General features: G+C 45.3%; 1 protein-coding gene across 5 annotated transcripts; it reads left to right on the top strand.

The window, feature by feature from the left end:
* The first annotated feature begins 227 nt into the window (after positions 1–227).
* SNAPC4 (small nuclear RNA activating complex polypeptide 4) lies at positions 228–17517 on the top strand. Of its 5 annotated transcripts, none has more exons than XR_011730235.1 (23): positions 228–537; positions 1832–1875; positions 2341–2502; positions 3021–3146; positions 4905–4983; positions 5512–5593; positions 6064–6168; positions 6737–6809; positions 7099–7263; positions 7477–7624; positions 8102–8208; positions 8470–8564; positions 9264–9358; positions 9906–9991; positions 10689–11084; positions 11763–11852; positions 12075–12297; positions 12390–12460; positions 12771–12866; positions 13104–13131; positions 13745–15753; positions 16267–16461; positions 16992–17517. XR_011730235.1 is itself a non-coding variant. In XM_071765918.1 (23 exons), exons 1-22 carry the CDS (start codon positions 348–350, stop codon positions 16390–16392), a joined length of 4596 nt encoding a protein of 1531 aa, XP_071622019.1. In that variant the 5' UTR covers positions 230–347; the 3' UTR covers positions 16393–16397; positions 16992–17517. The 5 variants fall into 5 exon arrangements, 4 of the variants coding, with proteins under 4 accessions (XP_071622019.1, XP_071622021.1, XP_071622020.1 ...); XM_071765918.1 differs by having other exon boundaries at positions 230–537; positions 16267–16397; XM_071765920.1 differs by having other exon boundaries at positions 231–537; positions 1835–1875; positions 16267–16397.
* Positions 17518–18121: the final 604 nt, after the last annotated feature.

Here is an 18121-nt window from a genome sequence, read left to right as displayed (position 1 = left end):
GTGGGCAGCCGGTTTCACGGAGCCGTTCCGGAACACGGGGGGAGGCGGTGCCCGTGGGGACCCGGGCGCAGGGACCCGGGCGCAGGGACCCGGGCGCAGGGACCCGGGCGCAGGGACCCGGGCGCAGGGACCCGGGCGCAGGGACCCGGGCGCAGGGACCCGGGCGCAGGGACCCGGGCGCAGGGACCGGGGCCGCCCACTCGCCGGCCACGTGCACCGGACCCGCCGCGATTGGGTGTTGGGCGTGACGTAATGCGGGTGTCAGCTGACCGCGGTGCGCCGCGGTGATTGGTTGAGGGGTGAGGGGGCGGGGCCCGCGGCGCGGCCCGGGAGGTGGCGGTTCCGCCATGTCCGGCGGAGCGGGCCGGGCCGGGCCCCGGAGCCCCCCGGGCGGTGCCGCTGAGCTCTCCCCCGCTCTCCTCGACCTGAACGCCGAGCGGGAGAAGATCCGGCGGGAGATCGAGGAGTTGGAGCGGAGCTTGCAGCCTGGCGGGGCCGGCATCGAGGCGGCGGTGTCTGACTGCAGCCTCAGCTCCGGTACGGGTTCGGCGGGGCCCGGGTTCGGCGGGGCCCGGGTTCGGCTCTCCCCACCCTCAGCGGGGATTGCTGAGGAGCAGGGGCACTGCTGCCCCTTCCCTCCCTGCTCTGGGGTCTGCCTGGCCTCAGGGCAGGGAGCGGAGCCCCCTTCCTGGGTCCCCCCCCCCTCCTTCCTTCCCCGGTGCTGCCGGGCGCTGGGAAGGGTCCCGGCGTCCCCTCAGGCAACATCCGTGCTGCGGAAGCCTCTTTCACTGATGTCTGGAACGTTTGCATGGTTAAACCCACATCGGGACAGGGGGGAGGGTCGGGGGAGCCATCCCGCCCCCCGGGGGAGGTTTCCAGCCAGGGCAGGGGGGGAGGAGCAGGAGCCCGGGGAGGGGGCACGGGCTGGGGGCGGTGAGAGCACAAACCCCGCTCTGAAACTCGATCTGACAGCCTGGCCCTGCTCCTGAAACTCACTGTGATTCCCTGGGGGCTGTCACTGCATCCAGTGGGGTTTGGAGCCTGCGGGGTGTCTGTGTGTGTGTGTCTGTGTGTGTGTGTGTCTGTGTGTCTGTGTGTGTGTGTGTGCGTGTCTGTGTGTGTGTGTCTGTGTCTGTGTGTGTGTGTGTGTGTGCGTGTGTGTGTGTGTCCGTGTGTGTGTGTCTGTGTGTGTGTGTGTGTCTGTGTGTCCGTGTGTGTGTGTCTGTGTGTGTGTGTGTGTCTGTGTGTCCGTGTGTGTGTGTGGGTGTGTGTCTGGGCGTCTGTGGGTGTCTGTGGGTGTGTGTTTGTGTGTGTGGGGGGGGGTGTCTGTGTGTCTGTGTCTATGTCTGTGTGTGTGTCTGTTTGTGTGTGTGTGTGTGTCTGTGTGTGTGTGTGTCTGTGGGTGTGTGTCTGTGTGTCAGAAATCTGCAGCCACTCTCAGTGCAAAACTGAACATTGTGGCTGTAGGGGTGTGGGCAGCCTGCTGGGTGCTCGTTTCTGGGCTGGACTGAGCTGGAATGCTCGCTTGGCTGCATGTCCTGGAGCCTTTCATTTACCAGGGTCTGCAGGGGCTGGGTTGTTACTGTAGTTATCAGGGAGCTGCTTTTTCCTTCCTACTCCAAACCAAAAAAGGTGCAGGTGTGGATTATAACTAAATGTCATTTGTACTTGGCAATATTGTTGCTATCCAAAACCTGTCGGTGATGCTTGAGAGACTGCTGTGCTTTATTTTGTGTTCATAACAAAGTCTTTGTTTTTGAAGCTGTTGTGTTCTTGTTTGGGTTTGTTTTAACCTCACTGCAGTCAGCATTTTTGTGTTTTTGTTGCCCAGCAGATGATGGTGAAGATGATGGCTCAGATTCTCCCCCTGACATGGTAACCATTTCCCCCTTAAGCCCCTTCCCACCTGCCTGCTGGAGGGAGCAGGAGGGATATTTCACCCTGTTCTGGGGAAATGCAGGCAGCTGACTGACTCTGCAGCTTGGGGAAGTTGGAACAGCAGACCTGGAGGTTTAATTATCCCAGTGTAAAGTGCTCCTGTTGTGCAGGTTCCTTACAGTTCTGCAGTTGGTGGCACTGGCAAGGTTTGGAGGCAGCTTTGGGTTCAGATGGGAGGAATGGTCAGGATGAAGGGGGCTGGGGGGTGGTAACTGCCTCAGGGGGTGTTCAGAGCAGCTGCCAGGAGGGAGAGAGAGTTCTGTGCCTCCAGTTCTTTTGCAAATCAGTTTTGTAGCACACTGGAAGCATTAGTTACAAAAATAGTGATGTTAAACACCTGGCTTCTCAAGCCAGCATTTTTGCCCTTTTCCCCCCTTTCCTAAATTCCTCCTTTGCTCCAAGGAAGTGGAAAGAGAAGATGACAGCAGTGATGATGATGACATGGAAAGCAGCCTGCCCCAGGATCCAGAAACTTGTTTGCAGATGAACCACGTGTACCAGGAAGTTATTCAGGAAAAGATTGAGGAAGTTGATCTTCTCATTGCACAAAACAAAGAACAGCAGGTGAGTGAAACAGGAGCAAAACCTCCCTCTGCTTTTCTGGGGTGCCATTTGCCATCTTCCCCTCCCTGTCAAGCCCAGTACAAGTTTGCAGGATGTTCCTAATCCAGGTACCAGTGGGATGGGGTGCAGCCCTTGGAGTCCCTTATTCAGATCCCAAGACAGTGCTCAGGTTGCTTGGGGAGGAGCCAGGTTCATCCTCTCTGTGCCATTTCAAACCAGTCTCACCTGGCTGGGCTTTCAGTGCCTGATCTGACTCCTGTGTCCATGTTTCTCACCACAAAAAAGCTACACTAGGGCATTTTATGTTTTATCTTGTAGTAGTGAGTTAGTAGATTTATTATTTTTTAGATCACCCACAGTGTACAAACTTGTGAAGTTCCAGATCCTCTTTTTCCCTCACACACTGATCTCACCCTGTTTTTACTGCAGGCTGGGATGAGTGTGATGGCTCAGCCACTGCTCTCTGAAATGAGGAATCTGGAGGAGAGGCTGATCCTGTTTTAATTCTTGTCTTGCAGAAGGAAATCATGAGTGAGCTCAGTGGCACAAAAACAGCAAGAGCAGGAGATGGTAGAAATCTTCCAGCAAATATATTTTTGGGCCATTTTCTGAAGCCATACTTCAAGGACAAAACAACAGGAATTGTAAGTAAATAAATAGGAGTTGGTTGCTGCTGGTGTGTCTGTTTTGATAGATTTGAAGTGTAGCTGTTAAACCCCTGTGACATTTCCCCTTTGTATCAGTGAACTCCTTAGTTTGAAATGTTTTTTTTTCCTCTCTTGCTGCTTTCTTGCTCTCTTTTGGGACTGTTTCTGTAACCCCTGTCTGGCTGTGACATCTGGAAGGGAGCTCTGCAAAGCCATGGGGAGTTTTGAACTTCACTTTGATTGTTTGTCCTCATCTCCACGATCCAGTTCCAGGCTGTTTAAAATACTTGTGGAATATGATTTGTCTTTGAAACTTGAGTTTTCTGAGGGAAATGCCTGTGTAACCATGGATGGATTTACCTGCTGGAAGTGTCCCAGCTTGGTTTGTTACTAAAGGTCACTCAGCAGTTTGGATGTGGCACTTGGCACAAGCTGGAGTTACCAATTCTTTTTTCCTTTTTTTCTTTTCTTTTTTCCTTTTCTTTTTCCTTTTCTTTTTCCTTTTCTTTTTCCTTTTCTTTTCCCTTTTCTTTTTCCTTTTCTTTTTCCTTTTCTTTTTCCTTTTCTTTTCCCTTTTCTTTTCCCTTTTCTTTTCCCTTTTCTTTTCCCTTTTCTTTTCCCTTTTCTTTTCCCTTTTCTTTTCCCTTTTCTTTTCCCTTTTCTTTTCCCTTTTCTTTTCCCTTTCCTTTTCCTTTTCCCTTTCCTTTTCCCTTTCCTTTTCCCTTTCCTTTTCCCTTTCCTTTTCCCTTTCCTTTTCCCTTTCCCTTTCCTTTTCCCTTTCCCTTTCCCTTTCCCTTTCCCTTTCCCTTTCCCTTTCCCTTTCCCTTTCTCTTTCCCTTTCCCTTTCCCTTTCCCTTTCCCTTTCCCTTTCCCTTTCCCTTTCCCTTTCCCTTTCCCTTTCCCTTTCCCTTTCCCTTTCCCTTTCCCTTTCCCTTTCCCTTTCCCTTTCCTTTTTTCCTTTCTTCTTCCCTTTCTTCTTCCCTTTCTTCTTCCCTTTCTTTTTCCTTTTCTTTTTTCCTTTCTTTTTTCCCTTCTTTTTTCCCTTCTTTTTCCCCTTCTTTTTTCTCCTCTTTTTTTCTCCTCTTTTTTTCTCCTCTTTTTTTCTCCTCTTTTTTTCTCCTCTTTTTTTCTCCTCTTTTTTTCTCCTCTTTTTTTCTCCTCTTTTCTTCTCTTTTCTTCTCTTTTCTTCTCTTTTCTTCTCTTTTCTTCTCTTTTCTTCTCTTTTCTTCTCTTTTCTTCTCTTTTCTTCTCTTCTCTTTTTTCTTCTCTTTTTTTCTTCTCTTTTTTTCTTCTCTTTTTTTCTTCTCTTTTTTTCTTCTCTTTTTTTCTTCTCTTTTTTTCTTCTCTTTTTTTCTTCTCTTTTTTCTTCTCTTTTTTTCTTCTCTTTTTTTCTTCTCTTTTTTTCTTCTCTTTTTTTCTTCTCTTTTTTTCTTCTCTTTTTTTCTTCTCTTTTTTTCTTCTCTTTTTTTCTTCTCTTTTTTTCTTCTCTTTTTTTCTTCTCTTTTTTTCTTCTCTTTTTTTCTTCTCTTTTTTTCTTCTCTTTTTTTCTTCTCTTTTTTTCTTCTCTTTTTTTCTTCTCTTTTTTTCTTCTCTTTTTTTCTTCTCTTTTTTTCTTCTCTTTTTTTCTTCTCTTTTTTTCTTCTCTTTTTTTCTTCTCTTTTTTTTTTTTTCTTGTAGCAGCTCATGCTATAATTTTAAGGAGAAAGAGTGATTTTCTGTGTATCTGACTCTTCCAATATATCTGGTTTTCCTTAGGGCCCTCCTTCCAATGAAGATGCCAAGGAGAAGGCAGCTCAGGGCATAAAATCCTTTGAGCAACTGATTTCAGCAAAATGTAAGGAACCCCTTGTCCTGTAAGAGCTGTAACATGGATGTTTCCATACTGCTAACTTGTCCCCCACCATATTGAACATCAACTCTTCTGATATTTCATACTTGACTCCACAAAAAAAAAAAAAAAAAGTAGTTAAAAGTGAGTGAGATTCTCTGTAAATTGTTTCACCGAGGGATTACTGAGTCGCTTCTCTCATTCCTGTTTGTTTTGATGAGAGCTCTTGTGAGCTCTGAACCAGATTGTGCAAGGGTAGTGGTGACATAAAAGAAGTTCAGGGGCCACCTGGGTGATTTTTATTGAGATCTCCTTGGATCTAAAACTGAGCAAGAGGCAGCAGCAGGCTCAGGTCAGAGGTGACTTCCCTCCTTCTGCTGCAGAACAGAATCACTTCCCTCTGGCTGCTGCTTTGCCCAACAGAACTGTGCAGCTAATGAAGAGGAACTGTTCTTAAAGACCCTGGGGGACACTTTAGCAGTGGATCTCTGTGTTTCCTGGCAGTGGAATGCTCAATTATTTTGATTTCTCCAGGGAAAAGCAGAGAGAAGACTTTGCTGCAGAAATCAGTGGTGAGCGACCGCTTGCAGCGTCTGCTTCAGCCAAAGTTACTGAAGTAAGTGCTGGGTAAAACCTGCTTGCTGCTGAGGGGAAGATGAGGAGTGAAGGAGAGGAGGCACACAGAGATTCCATCTTCCTTCAGCAAGTCCTTGTGTGAACTGTTGGTGATTTGGGAACGTTACAAAGCACAGCAGAGATGCTTTGCCTGTCTGGGTTGGGCCTGGGAGATCTCTCTGTGCTCCTGTGAGAGATTTTTTTGTCTTTGTTGGTCTTGCAGCAGCTTTCTCTGTAAATACCCAAATGGTTAATCTGAGACCTGTTCTGGGTCAGTGATTTCCACTGAAAGGGCAAAACCAGGACAATGTAGGAAAATTGAGCTACAAGCAGTTGTTTGTAGTGTGGAAATAAACCTGAATGAAAGAGCAATGCTGATGGAGAAACCATCTCTGCCACGATGTCTCCTGATGCCATCAGCACCATTCCCACCTTGTCATCCTAAGAAATGATAACATTGTCTTTGAACAGGATGAGTTATTGGAATCAGAAGCTGGAAAAAGTCAAGACTGAAATGGAGAGACAGATCTTGGAAAAGCAAATCAAAGAACTGGAGCAAGAAATAGAGGCAATTAAGTAAGAAGTTGTCTTTTTATGTTCTTGGTGAAAATGAAAGTCTGTTCTTAGAGTTCCTTTCTTCCTCAATACTTCTAGGTGTGACATTTGGAGAAATCTTTATTTGTGTTGGCTTGCAAAAAAAATAAGTGCTGCTGAAACTCTGCAGAGCTCTCATCTCCACAGTTCTTTCCTAAAAATCATATTTTGGGTCTTGATCTACAAATGTAGTGTCTATACCCAATGCAGAGGTGCTGCTTCAAATAGTTCTTGATTGAGCAATGAAGGGACAGAGAGCTCTGAAATTATTAAGTAGTTCTGAGCTCTTGCTCTGATGTGTTTGGAGCAATGTGTTTTATTATTGCATCAATAGTTTCTCCTGCCAAATTAATATAATTTTGTAGGGAATTCTCTTTCAAGAAGAAAAAGAGTTTTGGGCAAAGTTAGTGAGTTAAGGAGCTTTATGCTCTTCCAAATTATGGAAGTCAATAACATGTGGGAAGAATGAAGCAAAATATGGAAGACAAAGTGACTGTTTAATTAATCATTTAATATGGTTCTTTCTTTGTCTTTGTACCTTCTGCTTTAGCCAACTCCCAGAAAGTGAATTGCTTGGAAGCAGATTTGATGAGCATGACTGGGACAAAATTTCCAACATCCATGTAAGTTGGGAGATCAGCTTTTTGTTTTTATTTCTGTTACCTGTGTCCCTTTTCTTGAGAATTACCTGACCTGCTCCAGTCTGCATCCACTGTTGCCATCAAGCATTTCTTGAAGTTGACAGAAGTACTGAAGCTTTGATGTTATTGGTTAAATTCAATTATTTAATCCTGGAAAACTTAGGGAAGAGACACAGATGGAACAAAAAATATATTTCTTGTGTCAGTGTTCCTGTCAGTCCTGTGTTTGGTCCCAGCTATGGGACAAACAGATTTTTGATGTTTCTTTCAGTTTGAGGGACAACGTAGCTCAGAAGAACTGAGGAAGTTTTGGCAGAATTGGGAGCATCCAAGCATCAACAAAAAGGAATGGACTGAGGATGAAATAGAGAGGCTGAAGAAGACAGCTGCTGAGCATGGGTATCTGGACTGGCAGGCTATAGCCCAGGAGCTGGGGGTAAGGTCTTCTGGGCTCAGAAACAGGAGGGGACAATCAGTTAATTCTGACTTAACCCTGCCTCAGATCAGTTTTCAGAAAATGACATTCATGTTAATTCATTGCTAATTAATACTTAATACCAAAAGTTTTGTACTGTTTGGTCTTGTCCTCTTGCTTTGTTTTGTCATAAATATCCAGTTATCTGAGCAGCTCTGTTTTCATTGTTTTAAGACAAACAGGACACCTTTCCAGTGCTTGCAGAAGTATCAAGTCTATAACAAAGACCTGAAAAGGAAAGAATGGACCAAAAGTGAAGATCAGATGCTTTTAGAGCTTGTTCAAGAGATGAGAGTAGGAAGTCATATCCCATACAAGAAAAGTAAGTGACCCACAAGTGAACATGTCTTCCACTCACCCATCCTGGTTGTCATTTTTTTCCATTCTCCCAGGCTTATTTCTGGTGATGTTTCTGCACAGTGGGACACCCACCCTGCTACAGTTCAAGGGATTCATGAAGTTTTATTTCCTAGGAATGTTTCCATCTCAGGGTAGTCACAGTTCTGTGTTTCCACCTGACCTTTCTAGCCTGTGATCTACACAGGACACACCAGGGCTGCAGCTCACCTGAAACTCCAGATTGCCTGTTTCTAAAAACCCCTTTCTGGCAAGCTGAGTGAAAGAGGATGGTTGGGAGGATGCTCTTTCAGTTCTTGTTGTGTGCCATCACTTGAAGTATTTAGCATGAGATTAAAGTGCTGCTTATAGGGATCAACTGAATATATTGCAGTCACAGTGCCAGTGGAGGAAGAGACACTGCTTACAACAGACTAAAAAAAATTCACCTTTGCATTTTCAGTTGCTTATTACATGGAAGGAAGAGATTCTGCTCAGCTGATTTACAGATGGACAAAGAGTGTGGACCCCAGCTTGAGGAAAGGACCCTGGACACCAGAGGAAGATGCTGTATGCTCAGTTCTCTGATATTTGGAATTGCAGGGTGCAAAAAATGGGAAGGTTGGGGTTGAGTTGTTGCCTGGCTGCAAACTCTGGGCTCTGACAGTGGGACAGAGGGGTGGGAAACATTGGTCTGGGCAGTTTACAAGACAAGAGGGCTTAGAAGCTCAGAAACACTTGTGTTCAGAGATTCACAACATGGACAGAAGCAGTTTTATTTACTTCTACACTGATAGAAATGTCAACTTTTGGTTTGTTGGGTGCACACAGATGCTGTTGGCTGCAGTGAAGAAGTATGGGGAGCGTGACTGGTACAAGATTCGGACAGAAGTGCCAGGGAGGAGTGATGCTCAGTGCAGAGACAGGTCAGTACACCAAGTGTAGCAACTCTGCCTTCAGACCTGTTGCTCAGAGCTAAGGTGCAACTTACCTGAACAAATATGTTTGATGTGCTTAAAACTGTGCCACTTTAAGGGCTGTTTTGTGAAAGTAGTTGTGGTCTCAATATAGCTCTCTCGCTGTCTCCACATAACCCTGCAGTTGTAGTTACAGAAGTCAAAAAGCTGAAACTGAGTTCAGCAGAGAGAACAGGGCATTTCTGCCTCAGCTGCCATTGCCTGTGGGTTAGCAGAAGGTGAGAAGGATGTTGCTGAAAATCAAGCATGACTGAGTGCACCCAGGGAGGGAAGGCTGACATCCATCTATTGTCTGTGCATCAGAAAATGAGCTTGTCAGTGACTTCTGTCACTGAACCCCAATAATGAGGTGCTGAGCAATTTTCAGCCTGGGATCCAACTTCAGGAGGCTCAGAGCACAGTTTGTCCTGATTTCAGTGACCTGTTTTACAGCTGCCTGTTTGTAATTCTTAATCATGTGGCCTGGGATTTTGGAGAACAAAAGAGATTGTAGCTGTGCTGTATTAAGGGAGGAGGGGTAGGACCCCTTAGAAGAAGGAAAGATCTGAGAAGGAGTGCTGGTTTTGCTCAGCCTTGGAGTGTGCAGTGATGATGAGAACTGCACAAACAGGTTTGAGTGTTCCTTACTTTAATGTTTTCATTTTGAAGGTACTTAAAAGCATTGCACTGTGATGTAAAGAAAGGCAAGTGGAGTTTAGAGGAAGAGGAGCAGCTAATTGAGCTGGTTCAAAAGCATGGCCTGGGTAAGTGTTTCTGTGGCTTGATCCTTAGAAGTTCAGAGAGAATTATTATGAAGAAATTTATCATTGAAGTTTTTTCCTCTTGTATTTTAAGCCCTGCAGCTGGTACCAGCAGGCTCCACTTTACACTGTTGATTTCAGCCTTCCTTACATTGTGTAGTGTGCACTGAGGGACTGTGTAGTAGAGTTGTAGCTGTGTTAGCAGCATGCCAGAGCTCTGACACTTCAGAGGAGTGAGTTCACCTCACAGCAGCCTGGGAAAGAATTCTCTTATTTTCTCTAGGACAGTTCAGTTCACAAACAGAAACTTTTCAGCATTCAGTTTAAGCTTCCTTCTCAGTGCTCTCTTACTGCTGCAAGGGAGTGTGTAGTTCTGCTTGGGTTTTGAGGTTTTGGGATCAAGTCATGTGGTAACTCTGTCTTCCTTAAGGAAATGTATAGTACAAAATGTATAGTACAAACTGTATAGTACAAACTGTATGTTGTTCTGCACTGGGAAGGGCTGTTGCTCAGTCTGTTGCATTAATAGGTCTGTTCTGACCCTTTTAAGGTCACTGGAGTAAAATAGCCTCTGAATTGCCACATCGAACTGGCTCCCAATGCCTGAGCAAGTGGAAACTCATGATTGGGTCCAAGGTATTGTATAAAATCCTTCTAAGTCACTTTTAGTCACTAATCCCCTCTCTTTAACCAAGATTCTCTAAATTTAAGTGAAGTCCTGTGAAATCAATACAGAAGGTGACACAGATTTCACAGTCAAGATGTTTGTTGTAGATGTTTACAGTCTAATTTTTTATTGGTCTGAAGGTCTAATGTTTCTTTGCTATATATCTGTATATTATTCAGAAATTTTAATGCCTTGAAGTGCCTGTAAGGATGGAATATTACCTAGGTTTTCATGTATGTACCTCACAAGTTCACACTTTTGGTACCAGGCACTCCAGAAATTCTCCCTGTTAAGGATGGTCTTGTTTCCACTGGGAGAGCACCTGCACCAGGGAAGGGTTCCTGGAAACCCAGGTGTGTGGATGTGGGGCACTGTACTTAGTTTGTTCTTCCACGTGCACCAGTTTTTAGGACAGACATTCCTCTATCTGTAGCTTTTTTCTTTTTTTCATACAAGAATCTAAACCAATAAAAATCTGCGACCCAAGGCAAGTGTCAGTAGCTCTGGATTTAGTTAATCTTTGCAGCAGTAAAGCAGAAGTATCCATTTGTAAGTGGCACCCTACTGATGGGGTACTGCTCCATAAAACTTCTTAACTTCATGCTTTGAGATATTTGGAAGTCAAGGGTGAAGCTAAAACTTGTCTGTGCTTTTTTTTGCCTTGAGAAGAAAAGATGTAGGGCACCAAAACGCCGACACGTGGAAGAGAGTTCCAGCTCTTCAGAGAGCAGCAGTGAAGACATTGAGCTGGACTTAGAAGACAGCTCAGAGGAGGAGACAGCAAGCAAGGAGGAGAGTGCATTTCCCAGCATTGATTTGTGGATACCAACAAGGACAAACACCCAGGACTCAAACAAGGGAAGGTACCAAACTCCTTCCCTTTTCTCTCCTGCGAGCGCTGACGTGAGGATCCTGAGCAGTGAAGTTCCAAGCACAGCGTGGGATGGAGACAAGGACAGAGCTGCCAGTAACACATCAGAGCTGAACACCCTGCTGAGGGGCATTGCACGACCCCATTCCACAGACATCATTGTGAAGAATCCAATAGAAGTAATAAACAAGGTGAATCCTGGGATTCTCAGTCTGTTCGTGATTGGGTTGGAGCTTAGGTGGGAAGCAACCAGGAGATGCAGTTGTTAGGAGAGTTCATGATGTGCAGGTGGAAGCAGCTTTTTCCTGTCTCTGTTGGCTGCTCTCTCCTCGTGCCATTTGGGGGTGCTGTTGGAAACAATTGTGGGATTAAGCAGAGATTTCTAGCTCTGCTTTCCCCATGTATTACTTAGAAAACAGCTGTGTTCTCTCCTACTCATAGTGTCACAGAAACAAAACTTCCTTTCTATCTTCATAAAGCAGAATTATCAAGTGAATGATGGTGTCTGTCTACCCTGGTGACAGGCTTTGTTTGGAAGAGCTGAGTTATTTGTACACATCTGTATCTGATTTGGAGTTGGGTTCTCACCCCTAATCAGATTATGCCAAAAAATGCAAAGAGAATCATCTGATAAATTCTCACCCTCAGTGTGGGGCTTTTTCAAACAGAGGCTTTTACAAAGTAAGAGATTTGGTGTTGTGATAATGCACAAGGACTGAAAGGCAAGGTAAGTCAGGGCTGACTTCATTTAATAAGATGCTTCCAACATCAGAAATTTTGAAAAGTTTGTTCCTTGTGTGCAGTCAGTGCAAGTCATTTTCTGTGAGATACTTTATCTTTTACCTTCTCTTGTAAATTTTTGTTTTAAGGCTTCCAGATGTGGAAAGCAAGTGCTACGGGTTAGCCTGGAGGATGTGAGAAGAGTGTTAAGACACAACACATGCTCTCTGAAGAAACTTGTAAGTGTCTCTTCCACCTGACCTCCTTTTGTGATGTGAACACTGCCAGAATGTAATTATGGGAAATGTTTTTTTGATAGAATCACAGACTGTAGTCTCGAGGCAAATCAAATTTTTAATTATTTTTTTTTTTTTAACTGCCCAGTGAATAGTTTGTCCTGAGAGTATTTATGGTTGAATCTTCCTACCTAGAACTCTAATTATGTATTCATTCATGTGCAGCATTCAAAGATTTTAAATAAATTATCTGGAGTTGGTGCTTCTGTCAGCCAGAACCCTGAGGGACTGCAGAGCATCCCTGAGAAAGCTTTCAGGCAAGAGAGAGAGAGGCTGAGGAGAATGAGCCTGGACAGGAAGCTGCTGATGGCAGTGACACCCTGGGTGGGCAATGTCCTCATGCCTTGCACCCTGCAGACTGGGAAGATGGCTTTTCACCAGACAAAAGGTAGTGGTGACCCAGCAGGGATCCTAATTCCTACTTTTTGTCCCTCCTGTACCTGAATGCCCAGCTGATTGTGATTCTGGACTCTCTTCCAGCTGATTCCATCCAGGAGAAGATGAAGTCTGTCAGTCTCCAGAGCACTCCTCTCTTCACACTTTTCATTCAGGTAGGGTTTGGTGTCTCAGGAACATTATCTGCTTTTAAACACTGGTCATCTTTATTTCTGTGTTTGATGCTTAAATAATAGTTTGTTCTTTAAACTAATAATGTCATTACTGGGTTAATCTGATCCTCATGGCTTTGTGTTAAATAAATCCAGCATCCAAAATCTAACACTGAGGATTTTTTCTATAAGTGTAAAAATGCCCCCAGACCTCCCTGCATGTGAAGCCTCTCCCCTCCATCCCATATTGTCACTGCCTCTACCAGAATATTTTTGTTCCTAATCAAATTTTAGTGCAATTCTCATCTTGCAGCTGTTTCAGATTGATACCCATGGCTGCATGAAGATTATTCGTGAGAGAAGGTTAAGGCAGGCAGAGCTGCTCCAGGATAACACAAGAACACAGCAGGTATTGGTCCTGGGCCATTTTTAAGCTTTTCCCCCTGAAATGTTGACTCAAGTTTAGATTTTTTCATTGTGTCTGGCCAGTGGCACTGTTTGTATGCAGGTGTTACCAGTTGGTTTGGGTTCAGAAGTGGAATAAAATGCACAGGATGTTGGCAGACGTGGGTTTGATTCACGTCTGTGCTGTTTTAATGATCTTGAGATATCTCAGAAGTATAATTTAATATAATTTTTTTGGCAGGCTTCCCAAAATTCGGAGACTTCTTCAGGTACCTACCAGAACATTTATTTCTCTGATGTGCAAGAACTTTCACTGAAGTGATCACCTTTACTTTAACAACCAATTTAACTGAAGGACCTTTGGAACAAAACTACATTGTCCTACTCAATTTTGCTTGCTCTTGGATTCTCAGTTATTGGCTAAATATGTTACCCTTTGGTAAGGACTTGAAAAAATCCTGCAGGTCCAGGAGACCAGTGGCACTGGGCCACCAGTTCTGCAAACCTTGCTGTTATGTGTTTCTCAGCAAGGTGTTGGCACTGGCCAAAACTCCAGTTTGCTGTTGTCACCTTGGCTGGTGCAAAGTGCCAGCGTGGTGCTGCCCAGTGCAGTTCCTGCTGCATTCCTGGTGCATTCCCAGCCCATCTGTGACTTCTGGGGAAAACAAGGTCATTACTGAACCTTGAGCTTGGTGCATCAGTTACCTGAAGGATGTGGGGATGGGGCTTGATGAAATCAAGACTATAGTGTTGAGGAAATGGGATTTTTCCTACTTCCTGGGCAGGGTGCTTGATGCTTAGTAGCTAAGGCATGGCTTTGGGAAGTACTGTTCAATCTTTTTAATTTTTTTTTTTCCTATTTTTATATTCCCTTCTCTTTAGGCAATTCATCCCAGCCCTGTACTCAGAGGAACTCCCGGAGGGGCATTCCAAGGAATGCTGTCAGGAGACCTGTTGCTTTAAAAGCCAGGGAGATGTCCTCCAGTGTCCTGGAGGGCAGCACTCCTGCCATGCAGGGAGCTCTTCCAGCCCCAGGGCAGAGGCAGAAGCCTAAAACTGTCTCAGAATTACTGAGGGAGAAGAGGCTGAGAGAATCCCGAGCTAAGAAGGCCATGCAGGGCACAGTTGTTGTTGCCCCACGGGTGTTGGTGTCAGGGCCTGTGATAATCCAGCACCCACTACAGCAACTCATTCCCTCTGCACCAGCAGGGAGCAAAGCTGCAGCAGTAAATTGTACAAATAACCCAGTACAGTGTGCACCAGCTCCTCTGCCAGCCTTTCCTGCTGTTGCAGGTTCAACTTCTACCCCTGTTGTGCTTGAAAACCATTCCTCATCAGTGTCAGAAACTGGGGAAAGCCACAGTTCTTCCCAGGGAACAGAACTACAGTCCAATAAGGAACTGAAAGAGACAGCTTTGGAAAGTAGCCCTGCTGGAGGGGCTTTAGTTGCAGCAGAGAAGGACTCAAATCAGGGGGGCTGCAATGGTCAGGTCCTGGCTGGTAGCTCAGCTTCAGTAGTGTTACAAAACCAAGCTTTTGTGCCACATCAGATTGCTGTGGTGCCTGTTGGTGTTGAGGCTGGCACCAACAAATTGTCTCCTTCCACACCAGTTACCAGTGAGCTGAATGGTAATGGGACACACCAGAGGCCACTCAGTCTCCTGCCTGCTCTGATAACTCCACAGCCTGGTTCACCTTTGAATCTCAGCAGTGTGCTGCCTTTCACATGGGTTGTAACCCCACAGGCTTTGCTCCCCACCACTGTGCTGGGTGTTCCCCAAGGACTGCCAGCTGCTCCTGTGACTTCCAGTGGCAATGTCCCCAGCCTAGGGGTGTCACCTGCACCAGCTGGAGCAAATGTGCCTCACCCCAGCAGTGTGGAGACAAAAGCACCAAGTGCCCAGTTAGAAGGAGGAGCTTTGGGAAAGACAGCTCAGCATTCCACAGCTCTCTTGCCTGTAACCTCAGCAAGTCCTGGGTGCACCACATCCACTGTTTGTTCTGCAACACCAGGGTGTCCAGATGGCTCTTCCAAGGCTTCTGATTCCTCTGCAGCTCAGTCTGCTCCTGCACCACCCCTGCATGCTGTGCTGCTGCCCCAAACACAGCCACCTCCAGGCACTCAAGGATCTGATTCCCAGTCTGTGTCCAGCTTCACCAACTTGGGAAAGAGCCACAACTCCACCACAACAAATGGATCATCTTCTAATCCAAGCACCATCACAAAAAGGATTGTGCTCCAGCCAGGAGATCCAGCTCCCCGTAACAATGTCCCAAGGAACTCTGAAACACTGAAAAACAGACCCATTGCCTCCAAACCTCCAACCACCCAGCCTGCTGACAGCTCACCCCAGCCAAGCCCCAGTGCAGAAAAGAATGTGCTTGACCTCAGCCTGATTTCCCTGGAGGATGAGGAGCAAGTGAAGGAGTGGCTGAATGGGAAACAAGGTGTCCAGGTACCACCACTGCAAACCAGGTTGCCTTATTTGCCACCTTTCTTGTGCAACTTAAAAACCCTCTCAAAGCTTCTTCTGCAGAAAGCAGCTCTGGAGGAGCAAGCAGCATGTCTGCTGCCTTCTGGTGGCAGTCAGGAGGAGGGCACTGGGGTTGATTTCCAGGCTATTGGGGAACTGGTGCAGCAGAAACTTGGTGATAACCCTGCTTACCTCCTCCTGAAAGCCAGATTCCTGGCAGCCTTCACACTTCCAGCTGTACTTGCAACTCTGCCTCCTCCAAAAGTGGCAACAACTCTGTCAGCCAGCAGGAAGCAGTATGAAGAGAGTGATGAAGAGGAGTGGCAGAGTGAGAAGGAAGTGTCTGAGGAAGAGAGTTGTGGGAATGAATTAACAGGTGATGAGTCTGGAGACAAAGATGCTGATTTGCTAAATCAGGTAAAACAGATCTGCCAGGGACTAAATGCAAAAAGTTACTGCCAGCTAAACATTGCTTGCATGGGAACCCTGGCTGAAATCCCTGCTGTTCTTCAGTGCAGCAGAAATTTAGTTCTTTTAACTAAGCAAAGTTTTGCAGCTGATAAAAAGAAGAGCTCTCTTGCTCAGCTGTGAGCCCCCAGTCCTCACAAGTGTTTTGTGTAGCACATTAAACTTGACATGATAGTTCCCAGGGGTGGGTGTCACATCTCCTTTCCTCTGACAGTTTATAATCTGCTGTATTTTTGAAATGAGGCCCTTGGTTTTCATTGTGTGTATCCTTTAAACCTCAGAAATATCAGGGGAATTGTGTGTGTGCCATTTAAGGTCTTCAGCCCAAATTGTTTTATGTGAGTAGAGATGATTGGAGTATACAGAGCTGAGCTCCCTAAATTAAAAAGTTGGCTGAAGGGCTTCTTTTGCACATGTGCTCTCTCTCATGGTGTTAATAACTCTCTTCTGCTCATGTTGCAGGGCATGGGAGCTGAAGAGAATGCTCCACAGTCTGTCTTGGAGTCCTGCACTGATGTGGGTGACAGCAGTGCTCCTCAAATCAGGAGAAGTGCTCGTTTCAGGAAGAGGAAGAGGATGAGAGAATGAAATGTGTCAGTAGCTGCTGACTCCATCTTGTGTTCCTTCCCTCAGAAGAGAACCTGAAATGCATTTGTGGTACAGCTTAGACTATAAATCATGACCCTAGGAAAGGGCTGAAATTATCTTGATTTTCGTCCCCTTAGGACACAGATTTCTATAATTAGAAATACTTCTAGATTTCTATAATTAGAAATTAGCCCATTAATCATAGACTAAGGCTGGTGCTTGGACTTTCAGGGGGAGGGAAAGTTGATGCCTGTGTGATAAAATTATATACAAGTCATGAAGTTGAAGCATTTGGCAGCCCACTAGGCTGTGCTTCTGCTTCCCAGCATTAAATCTACTTGATGGCCCTCTCTAGGCTTGGCTGCTAAAATGAGACTGATATCTGGCTTCATTTCTCTGCATGTGTAACAGAACAGCTTCTGTAGGGTGCAAGTGTCTGATGTTTTGGCATCTATTGAGGTTTTTGGTGAAATAGACCAAATGAATATTAGCAGTGTTCATGATGAGAGCGTTTGGGTTTTTCTTTAAAATTGGATTTAAAGGGCAGCTTCCTTATAAAACTGCTGTGACTAATAGGAGATGTTTGTGCTTTGTTACAGGAGTCACTTGAATGAGTTCTGCCTCCCTGCATGGCAGCAGGAGAAACTCTTTGCACTGTTCACTTTTAACACTTCCTACAAACTGATGAGATGAAGCTGGGGAAGAGAGGAAAAAGGCTGGACTGGTTTTCCCATTGCCTGTAACAAAGTCTGCATCTTTAGACAAACAGCAGAAAATGGCACAGAATGGCTGGTTGGAAGTTTTTCAGGCATAGACCAATTCTGCTCTCTTTTGAACCAGCATCTGCTTTAGATGCTGGGGGGGGAGATTGTTGGAGAAATGAGGAAACCAGCAATGATGGCCATTTATTTCCTTTTTCTGTTAGCCCCTATTTATGTGAATGCTTATCCATGTTCAGAGTGTCTTTTCCATTGGGTGTTTGTTGTTTTTTTTAGTGCTGTGACAGTGGTTTTGCTTGATAGCTGACTGAATACTGCTGAACAAGCAGCAGATTAATTTTGTATCAAAACGAGTCTGGAGTATTTGTTGAAATACAGATATTTTATTTTTCTCACTTAAAAATTACTGCTGTATTCTGTGTGTGGTTTTTTTCTGGTAAATGGTGCTTTTAATAATGTGTGTATGAGTGTGATTGCTAATGAGAAAAATGCAGTTTTCAAGCTGCATGAAAACCAGGGAAGATGTGGAAAATGAATATGCATGTGCTAAAACTGCAGGATTGAATTAGGCTTGGATTCTTGATTCTTCCACAGCCTGCTCCACACAGACATTAACCAATCACTCAACAAATTCTTGTTTCTTCAGTCATAAAACAGCAATTTCTGTCTTACACAGAGGTGCAAAACTAGCTGAGTCAAAGCTGATAAAATCTGATGGGGAGGTGCTGCAGAAAGCTTCATTCCACTGCAGTGGGGAAGCTGCTGATGTGGTGAGTTCAGGGCACTTTCCTCCACAAGGACCCTTCAGGCAGAGCAGCTGCTCTTGTAATCTACTGCTTGTGGAAAAACTTGGTATAACTGTCAGAGGAACCTGGTTTTGTTCTTTTTCAGGATTAAACTGACCTGTTACTACACAGCAAAAATTCCTGAGGCCAGATTGGTCAATTAACAGACATTCTGATTTCTTTCAGCAGAGGTGTAGGTAGCAGAGGTGCTGTATCTTTCTTAGT

The sequence above is a fragment of the Heliangelus exortis genome, chromosome 22 (assembly GCF_036169615.1).
Source record: "Heliangelus exortis chromosome 22, bHelExo1.hap1, whole genome shotgun sequence".
In the NCBI taxonomy this organism is placed as follows: domain Eukaryota; kingdom Metazoa; phylum Chordata; class Aves; order Apodiformes; family Trochilidae; genus Heliangelus; species Heliangelus exortis.
Note: the sequence above shows the minus strand (reverse complement) of the source record. Positions and strands in the feature narration are given on the sequence as shown.